Raw genomic sequence first — 18,871 nt, 5'->3', positions numbered from 1 at the left:
AAACAGCCTGCTCCTGAGCTCTTCCTCTGTTGGGAATTTGTCAGGGTGACCATGGCTGTTCAGGGTTGTGCTGGGGAACAAATTTGTGGCACAAATCTGTGGCTGAATGGGAAACTGAGGCTAATGAGAAGCAAACATTGTGCTTCGACATGGGAAGCATCACAGTTCAGTATGGGAGCACTGAAGGTGGCTACAGCTCCTGCAGATGGGTTTTCAACCTCTTCAAGTCTTCAAAATTTTTTTTTTCCAGGAATATAATCTTTATTTGTATGTCAGTGTCAGTGATTAATTAACAGGCATGTTAAACCCTTACATTTCTCTTAACTCAGTACCTTTGTATGATTCTAGCACAATTTGCAGTGTAAATCCTTCATCTGCCTTTTCCTTGGATTTTACAGGATTTACAGGAATTAACTGGATATTGTGTTTCCTCACAGCTGACTTTTCCTCTCCATTCAGGGTCCCTTTTCCCTCCCCATCAACAGTTCAGGGAAGCAGAGGAGCAAACCTCTCCATTCCAAGAAAAAAATTACACAGTTGTTACCACTCTTCCTGGGATGAACTTGGATTTCATGGGCTCTTCCCTGTGCCACTTCTAGTCCAGGTTCCTGCAGTGCTGAGGAGCCGCCAGAGCACTGGGATGCTGTCCCAGGTCCCCAGGCCCAGCTGTTCCCATCGGGAGCCCATCCCCAGGGATGTTTGGGAACGCAGCCTGGAGCAGCTGTGTGCTGTGGGTGCTTTGCCCAGGAGTTGAGGCCGTTGGGAAAGCAGTGATGGGATCTGTTGGCTTTGCAGCAGTTCTCTTGTGCCAGAGTTGTCCATCTGGTGTCTCCCAGCTTTTGTGTGCAGGCAGAGGGAGAAGTGACAGGATGTGCAGGGCAGGAAAGGAGTTTCTCTGTTAAAGTTGTTTTCAGTGGGTCTTCAGACTTCTTGTTCATCCAAATGCTTTTTGAAAAAGGGCTGGCAAAGGGAAGGGAGTAATGTCTTGCTGTCTTTCCAGCTGATTTGGTTGGTAACAGAGATTTGCACTCCCTCACCTCACCTAAGTGTTTCACTATCAGCTGGTGCAGAGGATGTGCTTGTCCGTATGGAGTCAGAACTGTGGCAAGGCTCGTTGGCTCAGTTGGAGCCAGCAGAGATCCTTATTGGGGCTTGCAAAGCACCAGAGATGGTGTGGAGTCAGGAACAGGCACTGACCCATGTGGAGCTGCATCAGGAGTAGGTACTTCACAGCACCGGGCAGCTCTGGAGCTGGTTTGTGTGTGAGCTGTGGGAGCACTCCTGGAGTGCAGGAGCCATGCAAGCAGAGTGAGCTCATTGATGGGCAGGAGGGAGGGAATTCCCTCTCATCCCAGCCCTCCTCCTGTCTGTTTTCCTTAGGCACAAGTCAGCAATGGCTAAAGCTTTTCCCTGCTCTCTGTGCCAACTTTTTCCCCTGGCTTCAAGGGGTGGTTTATTTAGCATTCAGAGACACATCCTGAGCTGAACTAAACTGCTTGAACTCCACTGGAGATTCTTGTTTGACAGTCTCTGGGAGCTCTGTCCTTGTCCTGGTCTCTCCCCACCATCCCACACATTGGGGTGACACTGACTGGGCTGTACTAATGAGGTCCCTCAGCTCAGGAGTCACCAGCTGCTTTCATGCTCGTTTTAATAACCCTTTCCTAACTCCCTGGAGTGAAGCAGATCCAATTTGATTATTGCCAACAGGGCCATGATTCTGTTTCCCACAGCAGGATTGTTGTTTTCCATATGATTCAGCTCCCTGACCTGTATTCCAGGTGATGTAATCCCCAGGACGGGGATCGTGGAGACATTTCTGGGTCTGTGCATGCACAGCGTTTTAAGATTCCCTCCTCCTGTAGCATTACTGTAGCTCAGTCATGGAGCCTCTTGCAGTGCTGACCTGCTGAAAGGGGCCCAAGGTGAATTGAAAAAGCTGCTTCTCATAATCAGAACATCAAATGTTTTTTCCATGAGCTCAGAGCGTGCTCTGGCTGAGCGTGGTACCTGCTGGTGATACTTTGGAATCACAACCTAGAACATGAGAGTTCAGAAGAACAAAAAGAACCCAATACATTCATTGGTTTGTTTAAGCTTGTGATGGTTTTGTTGGGTCAATGTCCCATCCCCAAAAATATTTATTGGGGCTGAAGGAGCAAATACCACTGTCCCTAGTGATTGCAGTGAGTGACAAGGCATCATGTGCACCTCAAAAATACAATCTTGAAACAAACTGGAGTGATGCTAGGAATTTTCTTAGTTACCAGCTTTGTGAAGATGACAAATTTTTAAGCATTTGCTGAGAAACAACATGAGCAGCCTAAATTTTGTAGTCATGAATCTCTGAAACTGTGCTCAATTTTAGTTAGTGGGAAGCAGAATGAGAGAATAAAAGGGATAAGGACAAAAACTGCCATAAGTGTAACATTTTTTTAAATAAACCCTGCATCGAGGCTGGCTCAGGTTGCTTAGTGAGGAGAAGAACATGTTTGCTGTGTACCCAGAGGGGATTTACAAGCACAGTGGAGATGTTTCACTTACTGCAGTACCTTGTCTTTCTGTGGGCTCAGCAAGTAATCCCTTGTTCTGCATCCTCTGAGCCACTATCAGGAGGAGGATAAATTTGGCCTGGGATGCACAGGGGGAAAGTGATGCAGGGATGTGCCCTGGTTTGCTGTTAGGGAGCAGGAGCCCTGGGGTGCCATCCTGCAAAGCTCCATGTGCTGCACTCGTCGAGTCCTGACCTAGCAGAGCGTTTGTGGTTACCTGAGCTGGGCGTTCCCAGGCAGTACCTGGCAGTGCATTTTAGCTGCCTGCAGCTGAGGCAGTGACTGCACTGCTGGGAGGTTTTCTGGAGTCACTGGCTGAAGACCCCATGGCTCAGAAAAGGACTAAAATGCCACTGAGGATCAGTGATTTTTGTCACTTGCCTGGGAATGGGGCACTCGGAAGGGCTGTGTGCTCGGCTGGATAACCCAGGCACCAGTTCTGGGCTCAGAGGTCCCCTGACCCAATTCCCTGGATGGGGCTGCAGGAATGCACTGAGTGTCACTTGTTCCCTCCTCCTGCCTTTCCCAAAGCTCCTGGGCATTGCCAGGAGCGAGGTACTGACCCAGGTGGGCCTTTATGGCTCCTAATGCAAACCAGGTGTGCCGTCGTGGCATCAAGTTTTTGGGATGGGCCTGTGCCAAGGTGAAGCCATGCTCTCTCTGCTGGGAGGTGCCTTCCAGGCTGACAGGACAGAACCTGCAGCTCTAAAGATCAGGATATGATCTGTCTGTGTCCAAGGTTCTCCCTAGGGAAGGGTGTCTGGGGAAGGCAGGAGGAGTACAGCATCAGGCTGGTGGTGCTGCTGGGTGGGGGAGGGTGTGGCTTGTCATTTCCCAGAGGGTCCTGTGTGGGTCTGAGCAGGAACACTGAGCAGCTACAAGGAAGGAGGTGAGGATTTAACAAGTGTGAGGGATGAGCAGTGCACCCTAAACCCTCCTGGGTTTCTGGTGATTCATGGTGGGGACTGTGGTGAGTGCTGGGCAGTGTCCTGGGGATTGGATTTGGTGTGTTTGCTTTTCAGTTCCAGTTTGGTTTGTGCTGACACTCTTAGCTGTCCAAACAGTGCTGGAGCCCTTCCAGCATAGGAGTTACACCTCCATGGGGTGCCAAGCAGTCCTTCCCCAAAGGCCTTTTGAGGGAAGGGAAAGGAGGGAAGGAAGCATTGCTGTTCGGTCTCTTTGGCGAGGTTCTGAGTCATGGGTAGATCACAGGATCATTTTTCAAAATTATCTGTGCTCCAAGCTGCTTGGGAAAGAGGGATTTGGGAGTCACAAGGCTCCTGGCCATGGGGCTTGGTATGCATAGGTGTGTTGCTTCCAGTGAAAGTCTCAGCAGGGTGTCCTTTTCTTCTCTCTTGTCACATGTCAGCGCTGAATGATGGGCTGGGACCTGCAGGAGTAAAACCAGTTTTGATATGAGGGATTTTGGACTTCTCTGTTGGCAGAGCCCGTGGTAATGCTCCCTTCAAGTATGTTGGTTTGCACAATATTTCTCCAGTCAGTTCCAGACACCCCGTGGAGCCTGCCTGAAGGGTCCTGTCTGCATCCCATCCAGTGCCTTACTCATCTCTTGGCTCCTGCTGGGCTTGGGATGCTTCCCTGCCAGGGAAGCGTCACTTGGCAGCAGACCAGGCTCAACAGGGAGTTGCTGTGTCTCCCACAGAAATGCTCCCAGTTGGGTTGGTGCAGTTGCCACCTGCCTTGCTGGTTTGTTTCACAAATTCAGGGGGCATTCCCAGTCGGGAGGGACCTACAGGATCATCTGGTCCAGCTCCTGGCCCTGCCCAGACCCCCCAACAATCCCACCCTGGGCATCCCTGGCAGTGCTGTCCAAAGGCTCCTGGAGCTCTGGCAGCCTTGGGGTCGTGCCCATTCCTTGGGGAGCCTGGGCAGTGCCAGCACCCTCTGGGGGAAGAACCTTTCCCTGACACAGCTCAAGCCATTCCCCATGTCCTGTCATAATTTTATGGAGCTATGAGATACAGCAAATTCCAATCCACCCCAGTTCCTGACTCCTGAAGAGACCTTGTTCTTATTCCCTTTGTAGGCAGAGATTCTTTTTTTTTTCCCCAAGTTTTTCTTTCTTGAAGGAAACGAAATAGAACTTAAATTTAGCCCGACCCTAATTAGCAGGATTGTGCTGGCAGAGGATGTTTGTGGAGTGTGGGAGCTGGTGGAGTGCTGCATTGCAGCAGCTGCACTGTGCCCTGGTTCCTGCCTTAGAATGTTTGGCCAGGGAGCTCCCCACAGCTCCTGGGGGTGTGACACGAGTGGGAGTGAGGGGGAACATGGAGCTGGGCAAAAGGAAAGGCTGGGCTCAGGGAGGGCTGGGCATGTTCTTGAAGAGCTGATGGAGCCACAGTGCCCATGGGGAGCCCAGGCAGGGCTGGGGCTGCTCTGGGGGGGGCGATGGGCCAGCACCCAGCAGGAAGGGTCAGCACAGGCCAGGGTGGGCCAGCACCCAGCAGGAAGGGTCAGCACAGGCCAGGGTGGGCCAGCACCCAGCAGGAAGGGTCAGCACAGGCCAGGGTGGGCCAGCACCCAGCAGGAAGGGTCAGCACAGGCCAGGGTGGGCCAGCACCCGGCAGGAAGGGTCAGCACAGGCTGAAGGGGGTCAGGACGCAGCAGAAAGGGTCTGCATCCACCAGGGGAAAGCCACTTTGCTGTTCTGCGAGTGAGAGACTCCTGAGCTGCTGCACATGAGGAGTTTACTATGTACTTTTTATTCAAATACTGCTGGGCTCACATGCTGGGGCTGACTGTACTGCAGAGCACAGGGACACCATTTGTTCTTCCAAGCCTGAAGTGTTCCTGTCACTTGTTGGAAATGATCCTTTCTCCCTTAGCAATTGGACTGAAGCACAAGCCAGCCCTGGGGTCCCCCAGTGAGGTGGTGTCACAGATCCACCTCCAGAGATAATCCATCGTACAACCAGCTGTGTCCACAGGTGATTTTGTAGGCTAATGGCACGAGGCTTTTTTTGTACCTCTTTATGCGTTTGACATTCATACATCATCGGCTTCCATCACTGGAAAATATACACTCACAAATGGAACTGTTAGTTGAAAAGTCTCCTATAGTGAAGGATCTATGCATGATTTTTTAATTGTTATAAAATGCCCGTGCTGTGTGGTCAGCAAGGCATTGACTTCTGCTGATGATGTAAGTGCCTACAAGAGACAAAGTTCACTAACTCACCTGATCTTGCTCTGTGTCTTTCCTGTTCTTCCAGCTCTCCACATTTATTCAGATCTAATTTGGACAGGTGGGTAGAATTAAATAAAAAATAAAATGGAAGAGAATAGCAGGAAATAGCAGGGTGTCTGCATCCCTTTGTGTACTGCACAGGAGCAGCAAGTGTTTGCCAGGGATGGTTTCATTCTCCTGTACTGGTTCAGGTGCTCTTCAGAAAGGTCCATAGCAGCACCTTGGGGCTCCTGCTGACATCATGGCTTGTTTGGGGTCCTCTGGAGTTATCCATCCCTTGGAGCCACCCCCACCCTGCTGCTGGGTAATGTATTTGCCTCTGACAGTAATTTATGGCAGAGTTGGGTATAGAGGGAACTATTACCAGAACAGAGAAACACAAGGAATGAGATCTTGGCAGCCTCTTGGCTGTGATCTCTGGAAGCCTGGTTCCCCTTAGCTCAAGCACAGATTTGGCAATCTGTGTCACCCCTTTGGCTCCTGGTATTTATTTGAGGAGCCCCTTTTACCAGCTCAGAATTATAATTACAATAAAAGGCTGCCTGGCTGGCTTGGAATCTTTGCCATCCTGAAGGAAGCCTTGATTGGGAATTCAGGACAGCGGAATCTTACAGATTAAATAATTTCAGTTTTTCTTGTTCTTTCAACTCCAAGAGAGTAAATGTAACCAGTTCCCATTCCCTGTTCTGCCCTGTCCATGGCAGGGGTAGGACTGAGGGAGCTTTAAGGTCCCTTTCAACCCAAACCTGTCTGGGATTCAGTGTTCTGATGCCCCAGGTGCAATCCCTGCTCGTGATGGCTTTGCTCCAAGGTTTTCTCTTCAGAAAGCCTTTGGAATATTTGCAGAGCTTCCATGTGAAATAGCTCCTCAGTTTTTACCTGCAGCTCCCTGGAGTTCTGTGGCAGCTCAGCAGCCTGGCCTGTGATTCCCAGGTATGTTTGGAATTGTTATGCCTTGAATGCTTGCAGCCACATCAATGGCTGTTTGTTTAGGCAGTAACAACTTGTTCCTGTACAAAGGTTTATTGAAGTGTTGGTGTTGTGTGACATGCATGTGACATTTCCCTCAGAACGGTGACATGGGCCACAGCCATTCCAGCATGGGAGGGAATGTTGGTTCTGCATGAGGCTGGGGGTGTGTTAGATGTGCTCACTCTGGTAATGAACCCCTGGGGTATTTTTGTGCTTTCAGTAGGTATTTTCAGAGTATCCAAGCTGACAAGTTTGGATGTGAACTGAAGAGTTTCAAACCTTCAAGCAGGTTCAGCTCTGGCATCCTGCTATCCCAATTTTCCTTCTGTCTCTATTTTTAAGCATTTATATGCCTGAAGCAGTTTGTGATTAGGACACAACACAGAGTTCTGAAGTTTTTGTTTGCAATTCTCTTTTCTGCTGAGACATTTCTTGTGTGATTTTGGCAAGTCCCTTAAAGTCCCTGCCTCCTTTATGCTTGTTATGCTTGCAGGTGGGGATATCTGGACGTGATTCACCTTGTCTACCCTGTTCCAGGTGTTTTTTTAAAAGGGGATCCTAACTTCTCCATTGAGCAGGAAAAACAAGGCATCCTTACTCATCCAGTAATTTCTGTAATGCTCTCCTGGATACCTGGGCTTGGTTGTTTATATATAGAGCTGCACTTTACAAATCAGGGGTGGATCTTGTTTCCTGACAAGGCCACCTAACAGAGGACACTGGCAATCCTCCTGCTCTGCCTCCCTCAGTAGCATTTGTGTATCTATAAACAGTTTTCTGTCACACACTGGAGGAACACTGGCCTGTCTCAGCATTCTCACTTGCACCTGAGCCCTTGTTGTGCACAGCCCTGTGCACACACGGTGTAAATGAGGGGGAAAATGTCTTAAAATTACATTCTGGGGCAGGAATTGTGTGGGACATCTGTGGCTGTACAACCTCTGGGCTCCCAGGTAATCTTAGCCATCCCCTTCCCTCCACCCTGCCATCCTGACTGTCCCTTTTTTAATTGAATTGGCAGTATATTGAAACTGGGCAGCCTCAAACATGCCAAAACCAGTTTCCTTTTGGTATTTCCTGATTTATAGTAATTTTTTAATTCAAAATCGATCTCCAAAGGGCTCGGGCAGTAAATGGTGACAGCTGCACTCAGAGCTCTGGCCCTGAACTGGGAACTCAGACCTGTTCCTGCCACAAGTTTTTGGCCTTGGGGAACTTGTTTGTTATCTCCCATTCCATCTCCAGGCTTCTACAATCAAACTAATAACCCGTGTCTGCCCCCAAGGTGCCACAAAGTAAATTCCTAATACCCAGGAGGTACTTGGGAGATTAGGAGTGGGATATAAATATCAAATAGTATTTATCCAAGTCCCAGCACAGGTTGGCATGTGACACCAGTTGTGAATGTCTGTAGAAATTAAGAAAATTCACCTGTGTGTTCCCCCTGCATTTTTTGTGTTCCTTGGGTTGGGTTTGCATCCCAAATCTGAACATTTCTGATGTTGAACTGTGTTTTGTGAAGAGTGTTTTAGGTGCCTGAAGTCCCCCTGGGTGTGGCAGTGAGTGTCTCTGTGTGACATCAAAGGCAGATCCAGCAGCCTGGGGAAAAAAGGGAACAGTTGACCCAAATTGAAGATGAGTAGAGAACTGCCCTTGCTGCAGATGTGTTCCCTGCTTCACAAACTAACTGGACACAAGTTGATACTTTCAAGGCCAATAGTTTTGAGTTATTTTGGGCAAATTTCCAGCCACAACAGGCACTTGTTGCTTCACCATCTGCCCTCTGAATTGCTGGAACTTGAGATTATTGGGTATGGGGTCAGCATTACAAAGGGGGGGTACATGGGATCCCTGTGGAGAATCCCTTGTTTGAGGGGACATCCTTGGAGTTGCTGGGCAGGGAGCACAAGCCTTTGCTGTTAAAAAGACCCAGTTTGTCTCTCCCCTTCTTCCTTGCCCTGCCTGCAGCTGCGAGGAGAAGATTCTTTGTGCTTGAGTGACCCTGAGTACAGCTGGGAGTTGAAAATTAATTTGCATTTCGAAACACTACAGCTGTGTGGGGAACAAACATGAGGAAAAATGTCACAGTCAGTACAGGAAGGAATTGCTTGTGCTCTTATCCTGCTCCTCTTAGCACAGGGAGAACTTGCCCCCCTCTCAATGTATTGGAGGGAGTGTAGTTGGTCTAAACAAAAAAGCAGACTGGCCAAATCTGAGTCTTAGCTGTGTCTTGTTGGATATTAGGAAAAATTCCTTCACTGAAGGAGCTGTCAAGCATTGGAACTGCTTAGGCTGCCTAGGGATTTAAAAGCTGTGGAGTTGTGGCACTTGGGGACATGGTTCAGCCATGGCAGGGCTGGGAGAACAGTTGGACTCAATGTTAGAGGCTTTTTCAGCCTTAATGATTCTGTGATATTTTGTATTAAAACCAAATTAAACCCGAGCCCTGGGAAATGGGTGGGTACAGCCTGGGCCCCACTCATCTCCCAGCCTGGGATAGGGATTGGCTGTACATCTCCATCATGGATAGTGGGCAGGGAGCAGTCCTCAGATTCCAGGCTGTCCTGGCACAGGCAGGGGAATGTTGCTCATCTGCCAGGACCTGACAGACGTGGCTAGTGAGCTGCCCTGCCTGGTGCAGCCCAGGGGGATTTCTGTTCCCCAGGCCTGAACTTTGCACTTTGCTTTCCACAGTCCTGGCTGAGTTGCCATAAAAGAATTCCAGGCTGAGGAAGCAGAGTCCAGTGCTGCTCCCTCTGTGAGCCCTGCCTGGGTCAGGGATCAGGCTCAGGGGTTGTGCTCTGCTCTGCTGTGGCTGCACTCTCCCAAGTGCAAAAGTCCCACTCCAGGTGAGAACTGTGTGCCTGGCACCAGGAACTGGGGCACCTTGGACTTTACACGACTCATCACCAGTGTGGATAATGCCAGTGTGGCTCACAGCCTGGAAATGAGGGGCAGGGAGTTGAAGAATCATGGAATCCCAGACTGGTTTGGGTTGGAAGGGACCTCAAATCCCACCCAGTCACACCTGCTGCCACAGGCAAGGAGTCCTTCCACTAGACCAGGTTGCTCCAAGCCCCATCCAACATGGCCTTGAGCATCTTGCAAAGGAAGGAAAGTGTCTGGTTGCTCTTGTATTTCTCTTGGTTGTTCAAACATGAGGACAGAGATTTAAGAATGAGACGAAAGTGAGACAAGAGTCCTGAGAAGAGGGTCTTTTAAAGTTGGATGTTTTTCTGACTGTGCAGAGGCCCGTGGGGTTGGTGTGCCTGTGGAATGGCATGTGCAGGTACAGTATTCTATGATACACAGTTCCTCATGCAACAATAAAGAGAAAATCCTTGATCCCTCTCCTCTGCTGCTTCACACCTTTGTGTAACTAAGGTGGAGGGAAGAACTTCAGAGATGAGAAGTTTAAAAGTCACAGGCTGATATATTACAGGGTTTTTTTTTTTTTTTTAAGGAAGTATTTGGACAGTTTTTTGGAAAATGGCCTTGATGATCTTTAGAACCTTAATGGTTCTAAAATTGAGTTAAAGTAGGAAATTATTGGAGTAAAAGCAACTGTATTTCTTGAAGAGGGGATATTCCCTGTTAGGTTTTTACATAATCCATCATTAATGGCAAGGGATTTGGGATTTATGTGGCTAATTCCAGATATTTGGAAGTTGTCAGTCTTGGCCAGGCTCAGAATTCCAAGAAAGGGGTTCATCCTGCTGCAGTGGCACCGTTTGTGCTGTGCTTGGTGTATGTCCTCTGTTGGCTTTTCCCCTGCCTGTCCTTCCCAGCTCTTCCCAAAAGCAGCCTGGACAGCCAGGGGTGAGCTTCTCCACCTGCATTTTATCTGAGTGCTGATTGTTCCAGTTTCTATCCTGGTGGCTCAAAACAGCCTTTAACCTTCTGTTACTCAGGTCTGGATTTTCAATGTGCATGCCAAGTCTGCTGCATGCTGGCTGTCACCTCTGCTGAGGCAGAGCTTGGGCAGTCTGTTTTCCATGCTCCTGGAGGCTGAGCTCCCTTGTGGGTTTGCTATGTGTGGAATTCAGTGAGGAGCAGCGGCCCAGGTGCTCTGGGCCATTGTCCAGCCCCAAGGCCTGGCCTGTGGGACCTGCACCCCATGGCTGTATTTTGGGAAGATGCCAGTGCCAGAGGGGGGCTTGGTGGGAGGCCTCATGCCCTAGGCTGAACAAACACTTCTGGTTCCAGTAATGTGCTAATAAAATAAAATAAAACACAACACAAACAAGCCTCTCAAAGCCCAGGGAGGGAACATTACAAAATATTAAAGAAGAAAAACCCACCCATCAAGATGATAAGAAAGGAAATATGTCTCATGTGAGGATGAATCGAAATGTTTTTCAGAATGAAGACCATAGAACTTCTGCTTCCTCTTAATGGCAGAGAATTAAGCAGTTAACGAGCCCTCAGAGATGCAATAAACCTTTCAAAGCAGCTGAGAGATGCTCTGGAAGGACTTGAAGTAATTCCTTTGGCTGCTGTGATGATGAAATGTTCTGGGGTCCCCATTGGTGAGGCATCCACATTTCCAGCCCTTTGCACTTTGTCTCCTGGAAGCACCTGATGTTGGAGATGCTGGAGGGAAGGAGGGAGGGGTGATTGTTTCAGAGGGAGGCGTGTGCAGTGTCCATGCAGAGCTGGGCGTTCCCAGGCAGTACCTGGCAGTGCATTTTAGCTGCCTGCAGCTGAGGCAGTGACTGCACTGCTGGGAGGTTTTCTGGAGTCACTGGCTGAAGACCCCATGGCTCAGAAAAGGACTAAAATGCCACTGAGGATCAGTGATTTTTGTCACTTGCCTGGGAATGGGGCACTCGGAAGGGCTGTGTGCTCAGCTGGATAACCCAGGCACCAGTTCTGGGCTCAGAGGTCCCCTGACCCAATTCCCTGGATGGGGCTGCAGGAATGCACTGAGTGTCACTTGTTCCCTCCTCCTGCCTTTCCCAAAGCTCCTGGGCATTGCCAGGAGCGAGGTGCTGACCCAGGTGGGCCTTTATGGCTCTTAATGCAAACCAGGTGTGTCATGGGGTCTGGCTGTTGTAGTTGAAGGAAACCACAGTAATTAACTGCCATTAGTAGAACTTTAGTGTTGCTGCTGGTGCATCCTGTGAGAGGAAATCTCCTTTAGTTCCCTGCTGAGATGAGGCTGAGGTACCTGTCTGGTTCAAATGTGGGTTGTGGTTTGGGATCCAGAAGCCAAAATCAGTTCCTGAACTGAGAAGTTTACCTGCAGGGGAGAGATTTCTGCAGCAGATGGACATGGTACCTGAAAAAGCCATAGTGTCAAAAGCTGCTGTAGATGTTGGTCTGGGCACACTTGACATTTGCAAAGTTAAGTCTTGGCTTGTGCTGTCATCCTGCTTTTTGCTTCTGGGGGATCAGTCACTGTTCCCTCCGTGTGTGGATGTATATCTCTAAAATGGGTATTAAAGGGCTGGGGATTCAAAGGGCAGAGGGAGGTTAAGCACACACCCAATGGCCAGGGGTCATCTTTGTTCCGAAATCTGAAAAATGAAGTCACCATTCCAGCAAAGGCCCCTCAGGTACAATTTTAGCCCTGCTTGAATTTCAGTCCCTTCTCCAACCCTGCAGAATTCCCCCAAAATATCTGTGGTGCTGGTATGGTATATTTAGCTTAAAGAACAGATCGTCCTGGTAACCAGATGAGGAGATGCGTGGAACAAGCCTGCCGGGATCTTTTCAGAGTATGTTAATTACTCTCACTGTGCCCAGGCCCTTCCATGACAAAAGAGAACTTGAGGCAGAGCACTGGTGCTGCAGCCCTGCCTTCCCTTTGGCTCCCCTGCCCTGCTCCACCGTCACTCCAGGTTTCCTGCTGGGAATGGGGCAGGCAGGGCAAGTGCTGTTTATTTATCTGCCTCTTGGTGTGTTTGCTTCTTGATTTATTTGCCTTTTTATTTATTTGCATCTCGATTTACTTATTTAGAAGGCTCTACTGATTCCAGGGGACCCATCCTGTGGTTGCATTATGGATCATTAAGGTCTTTGGGATTTGCAGCTTTAGCAGATCTTGTCACAGCATTTCCAAGCTTGGGAAAACTCCTTTGCCCAGTCCTCTGGGACTCTTGCATGCAGGAAATGCTGCTGATGGGGGCTGAGCCCTGTGCAGGTCACTGGTGAGATCTGTGACCTCTGGCCCATTGTGAGGGGTGGTTGTGGGACAGACACACAGGGACATCCCACAGGGTCTTGGTTCAGGTCTGTCTGGCAGTCTGGGGTTTCTTCTCCCACAGGGGACAAACACCACTGGTTGTGTCAGCACACAGAGCCTTGTCCTTGTTCTTTGCTGCACAGGATGGAGCTGTGCCACCTCTGCTGCCCTGCACAGGTCACACCTGGGCCCCACTCATCTCCCAGTGCCATAGTGCCATACAAGGCACACTTCAGCCCTTTCTGTTCACTGTTTGAGTAGGATAGAACTCCTTCCCTGTCCACTTACAGCCTTAAAAACTTCCTCCTTCAAGAGGTGTTGAATCTTTTTGAATAAAGGCTTAAGTGGTGTCGTCCAAAAGTATTTTTGAGACACTATGAGAATTTCAGGCCTCGTCTTCCACCCGCTCTGCTCGGATCTGTCCTTGTGGGTGACTGATGGATGTGTCCCCAGCGTGGCCTGGGTGTGTGTTCAGTGAGAACCTGTTGCCTTTCCCAGGTTCAGAATGTGTCTGTTGGTTCCTGAAGCCATTAGCTGTGGTCCTCCTTGGAACTCCCTGATGCTGAAGTAGCACAAGGCTTCACCTCTACTGGTTTTTGTTCCCCAAAAAGTAGCACTTGGTTCCCAAGGCTCTTGGCTTAATGTACAAGCACTCTGCTTGCCTCAAAGTCTGCCCTGCTCAGGTGAGAGGTGCTGTGCGTCCCTGGGAACGTAACACTGGAGCCTGGCTGGCTCAGTTCTGGCTGTCTCTAGGTGCCTTGGAGCATCCCAGGTGCAGGGTCTAATCTGCTCCCGCTGAGCCTGTGGCTGACGTGCTGCAGGATTTACAGCTTTCACTGTGTCCTGTGCTCCAGAGTGCAGTAGACATGCCCCTTATCCTGGATACACCTGCTGATTTCCAGGGAGGCCTCTGAAATGAGCCTTTCCTCCAGCTGTGAGGGTTTGCTGCAGGCCGGGGAAGCAGCCTTGTGGAGGCTGGGGGGAGCACGGAGCATCCAAGTGCAGCAGCACTTGGGAGCACGCTGCCTGGCAGATGGCATTTGCTGTGGTGTAAGGGGATTTGCCACATGACCTGCTCGGCATTGGTGTCACGTGGCATGCTGATCAGACCTGGCATCTAAAGAACACACTGAGATCAGCTGAGGAGCTGCTGCAAAAAGCTGGCTGGCAGGGGGATCCACGGGATCCCAGCTTTTTCCATGAAGGTTTGCTGAGGCTCACAGGAGCTTGATCCTGGTTTTCTCTCTGTGTTCGGGGCAGTTTTAGTGCCTTTTGTAAATCCAGTGATTTGCTCCTCCTCAAGCTTACATGGATAGACACAGAGCTCCAGCACTGGATGTGCATGAGCCTGGGAAGCCAGCTGGAAGGAATGGGGTGGTGAAGCGACTGCAATATTAACTTGACACCTAATTATATCCCCTGGGCTGATTTTTCCATTTTGTCATGCCCCGCTCTGTCTGCATTTTCTGTGAGTGTGGGATGCTGTGAAGCTCGCCATATCCAGCCATGCTCTGGCAGACATTTGGGATTAAATTATCAGTTGTAAAAGCTCTCCTGTCTGTGCCGCCAAAAGTAGCATCTCCCTGATGTTTATATTTCCTTAAAGCAAACAGGATAGGTTAATTCTGTATAGATTTGAAAGATAGTATTTATTCCAGCTCTTCTGGAATGGGATTTCACACCACAGTTCCCATGGGAGTTGCCATGGAACCTTCACTGTATCTGACCAGAACTGGCTTTTTTTTGACCTGATTCATATTCTGGCATTCCCTTGTAAAAGCAGGAACACCTCTGACCAGTTTCCACACTGACGGCTGGAGTTAAATTTCCTACAGTCTTTCTCCCCTAAGGAGGAGAAAGCCAGGGCCCAGGTGGGAGCAGTTTATGGCAGCTGCCAAGAGCACAGCTTGAAGTAGGTGTGTACTAACCATGGCTGCTGTTGTTCAGTGCCCCAGGTCCTCAAGAGCTGCACGGAGTTCATCGAGAAGCACGGCATTGTGGATGGGATCTACCGGCTCTCCGGGATCGCCTCCAACATCCAGAAACTCCGGTAAGGGCCTGCCCGGGGGGGCAGGGCACAGCCTGGCCTTCCTCTGCACATCCGTCCTGCAGGAAGCTTTCCTTCAGGATAAAGTATCAGGATCCTGGTGTCACTGTGCTGGCATGTTCCATTTCTGTTCTTTCTCTCTCCAGGAGCCCTTTGGAGCAGCAGATGTTTCTCCCTGCTGCCTTGGGCTCCTGGCTTACCAGCAGTTAATTGGGAATGTGCAAAGGATGCGTGCTCAAGTCTGGTGAGGGGCATTGCTGTGCTGCACAGGGAAGGGCCAGGAGTGTGTTCTGGTTGAGAGCTGTTCTCACCACAGCAAACTTCCTTTCTTCTTTCATGACGCTGTTGTCTTCCTGTCGTTTGGTTTAGAATGTTCTGGTGTGGAGCACTGACGTGCTGAGTGGACAGGACTCACCAGCACTGCTCCTGGGCCCACGGCCTGGCCAAGGCAGCACAGGGCTGTTTGCCATGGGCAGAGTATCTTTTTTGTACCAGCTGTTCCCCAGTTCAGTGGGTAGGTTTGAGCTGGTGCAGTGCCTGTTCAAACCCTTGGATGGATGGGTTTGTTCTGGTTCAGATTAATCCTGTTTCTTATCCCAGCAAGTCCCATTTTAAAAATCTGGTCCCAAGGTTTTGATATGCAGGATCCAAAGGCTCTGACTGGAGCTCTGGAGCTGTGACTGAATAAAACATTTGCCATTGCTTCAGTTATATCCCTTTATTCCCCATTTTGCCTTGTACTGGACCATCCATCTAATCTCTGCCCTAGTCCGTTTTTTTCCTTTTGTGTTGCCAAGACCATTTTCTCCTTCACTGTGTATCAAAGGTGCTTTAAAAATGGTTTTCTAAAATTGTAATGGCATCATTCCCTGTTGTAGTGCAGAGAATGAAGTGACAGCCTGTTTTCCAGGTTTCTGAGATGTTCCAAAGACAAAAGGAGGGGAGTACATGGCATAACTTAGTGACGCTGTCCTGTTCATGTAAATCCCTACAGATTTTGAGTGTTTGATGAACGTAAGACACATCTTGCTGCAGTTCCCAGCTGTATAAACAGGGCATTAGGCTCATTCCAAAGCTGGGGCTGCAGTATCCTTATAAATGAATCACTGTGCTTAGGTTTTTTATAGAAGAACTGGATCTCCTGGATTTAAAGGGCTTTTTGGTTGGAGAGAAGGTTAGAGAATTTATTCCATGTGGAGATTTCCATGGGACAGATGTTGGCTCTTCAGTAGGGCAGTAGCTGCCTTTATTTGGCAGGTGGGCAAACAGCCACTGTTGATTTGGGGTGTTGATCCCTGTATCCTGGTATCCTGGCTCTTTTTGAGAAGCTGTGGAGTTGTTCTTCACTGAACAAAATCTTCCTTTGGGTCAGAAGGAATAACATGTAGCTCTTGAAACAGCCAGTGCAGAGAGGAGGAGGATTGAATGTGGTGAGGCATTCCTCTCTTCCCTCCATATTCACTTCTGCAAGGGTACATTTGACAGAGTGTGAGCTTTATTCCTAGGAAAAACCACTGGAGTAGGGCAGGATATGGCCAGGGAGTTTGAGCCAGGGCTGAGTATTTTTGTGTGGGGTGGTCTGGTGCCTTCCTGGGCTTTTCTGTAGAGCCAAGTGCAGGAACTGAGTTTCTGTCCCAGATGTGAGCAAGGAGTGAGTCAGAAAATGCCTGTGGAAAACTGCTTCCTTTCCTCCTCTGCTGTCTTCAGGGTGAGGAAGGGATAGGCTGTTCACCCTGAGAAGGTGGGGACTATCCTGCCCCTTGTCTGGCAGGAGTGAAAGGCTTCCCATGAGCAGTGTCCATGTCCAGGGATAGAAGGAGTTCATCCTGATTCCAGGAGGGCTCCGCTAAAAGCGCACCTGGAGCCCTGGGCATGTTCTGCTCCTCAGGCAGGGTGAGCTCAGGGGTTGTGTGACCCTCTGGGCACAACCTGCCAGCTTTGGGTTGGGGGTCAGGACAGGAACAGGGATGGGCCACTTCACCCAGCCCACTCACTGTGGTTGCAGCGCTAGCAGGATGAGTCCCCATGGCTGTGATCAGCCTAGAGATTCTGGCAGGGACCCCAAGGTTCTCCAGCTCCCAGAGCCTGGCTCACAGCTCTCATCACCCTGCAGTGTCCTGCTAATTGGAAACAGCACTTCCCAGCATATATGCCAGCAGCAAGCCAGCCCTCAGCCTTCTGAGCTCAGCTTTTATTTCATAAACATTGATGATTGGGGTTTTTTCTCTCTCTGAAAACCAAGGGAATGCTATGGGGTTTTCTTCTGTGGTTCCTGGCTGTCTTCTCCCTGTAGCAGAGGCAGCCTCAGCTCACCAGCTCATCCCCCAGGAATTCCTGCACTCACTGGTTTCCATGTGCTGCTGATGGAAGTGCTGCTGGCAGGACTTCATCATTGCCATTTCCAGGCCTTTGAAATGCAGAGGGACAGCAGCTTTCATCGTTCCTTTGGGCAATCCCAGTCACAGCCCTTGGGAGTTAAACTTGTGGTCGTGGAAGATGTTCTCTGGAGACTTTGCGAAAAGCCCTGATGCAGCAAAAGGGATTGCAGCCAGTTGGTTGTAAAGTTAACTGAAAATGCTTTATTAGAGAAAGGAAAAGTCTCTTTTTAGAAAAATATCCCCACTGGCTGCCCCACAGTCATGGGTCATGTGGTTTTGGTGACTAAGTGTTTATTTTTTCCTGTAAATCAGGAAAGCTTTGCTGTAATTTGTTCTGGGTTTGATTTCATTCCTCCTCCTCAAAGCCCTTTACCCATTTCTCTGTTCTCATTGCCAGCCATGAGTTTGACTCCGAGCAGATTCCTGACCTGACCAAGGACATTTACATCCAGGACATCCACTGTGTGGGCTCCCTGTGCAAGCTGTACTTCCGAGAGCTCCCCAACCCCCTGCTCACCTACCAGCTCTACGAGAAGTTCTCTGTGAGTGTGAGACAAATGTGGGACACTTCCCCCTTCAGTGGGCCTTCAGCTGGTGGAGCAGAGAAACCCTGGAAGCTGGACCTGCCTTCCACACACTTCCCTCTCTGTCTGCTCTGCCTCAGTTGGGGTTTTTAGAGCCATCAGAAGGGTGTGTCACCAAAATGGCCAGCCTGATACTGTGCTGCCCACACTCCTGATTCCACCCTGCCCCTCCAGAAGGGGTTGGCAGTGCCCCGGGGTCTGAGGGGCCTTTTCTGTGTCCCCTTTAGGTCACTCAGAGGTGCCTTTGTTCCCTGTGCCACGCTGTGTTGGTTCCACTTGTGGGGCCACAGCAGATGGTTCCTGGCACAACTCCCATCCTTTGCAGGAATTCCCCTCTCATTTGCCATTTCCCAGGAATGGGACTGGAACCAAATGCTGCTCTGAGCTGAATGTCTTCTGCAGGATTTCTCTGTGCCATTAACATGCCCCAGGTCATGACTTACTTGCCCTTCCTTACATGATCCATGCTCTGTCCCCAAGACAGGCCCCCTTACCCAAGGGGGAGAAGAGCAACAAAACCCACCTCACTGCCAAGGCTGGCACACTGGGGATTTATTTGCAGCTAAATCCTTTCCTGCCTTATTCCAGGATGCTGTTTCTGCTGCTACAGATGAGGAAAGGCTGGTTAAGATCCATGATGTGATCCAGCAGCTGCCCCCTCCCCACTACAGGTGAGTGCAGCCTTTGGGGTGTTGTGGGCATTTTGTGAGAGGAATTCTGTAATTCCAGTTTCCCTCTCAAGACAGCCACACTGTGCCTCTGCATATTGAAATGGTTATGGCTGTAGAAAGTTGGTTTATATTTTGCAAAACACCGTCCACTAAACATGGTCTTACTTCAGGTCCTTGGAAACTCCATCTAGGAGGGAAATAGGAGCTTTTTATGTCAGAGTGAGGAAACAGTTTTATTGTGGGGCGGGCATAATACCAGTACTAAGAGCACT

The 18,871-nt window shown here is 49.7% G+C and overlaps 1 protein-coding gene across 1 annotated transcript in view; it reads left to right on the top strand.

Moving 5' to 3' along the window:
• Positions 1 to 18,871, top strand: part of ARHGAP32 (Rho GTPase activating protein 32) — a gene marked incomplete at both ends in the record, with an annotated part of 143,236 nt that overhangs the window by 110,621 nt on the left and 13,744 nt on the right. The window contains 3 exons of the mRNA XM_084221634.1: positions 14,867 to 14,969; positions 17,742 to 17,886; positions 18,517 to 18,599. Of these exons, the coding sequence (XP_084077760.1) occupies positions 14,867 to 14,969; positions 17,742 to 17,886; positions 18,517 to 18,599 (331 nt within the window). The remainder of the gene's footprint in view (positions 1 to 14,866; positions 14,970 to 17,741; positions 17,887 to 18,516; positions 18,600 to 18,871) is intronic.

The sequence above is a fragment of the Fringilla coelebs genome (assembly GCF_963513975.1).
Source record: "Fringilla coelebs genome assembly, chromosome: 25".
Taxonomy (NCBI): domain Eukaryota; kingdom Metazoa; phylum Chordata; class Aves; order Passeriformes; family Fringillidae; genus Fringilla; species Fringilla coelebs.
Note: the sequence above shows the minus strand (reverse complement) of the source record. Positions and strands in the feature narration are given on the sequence as shown.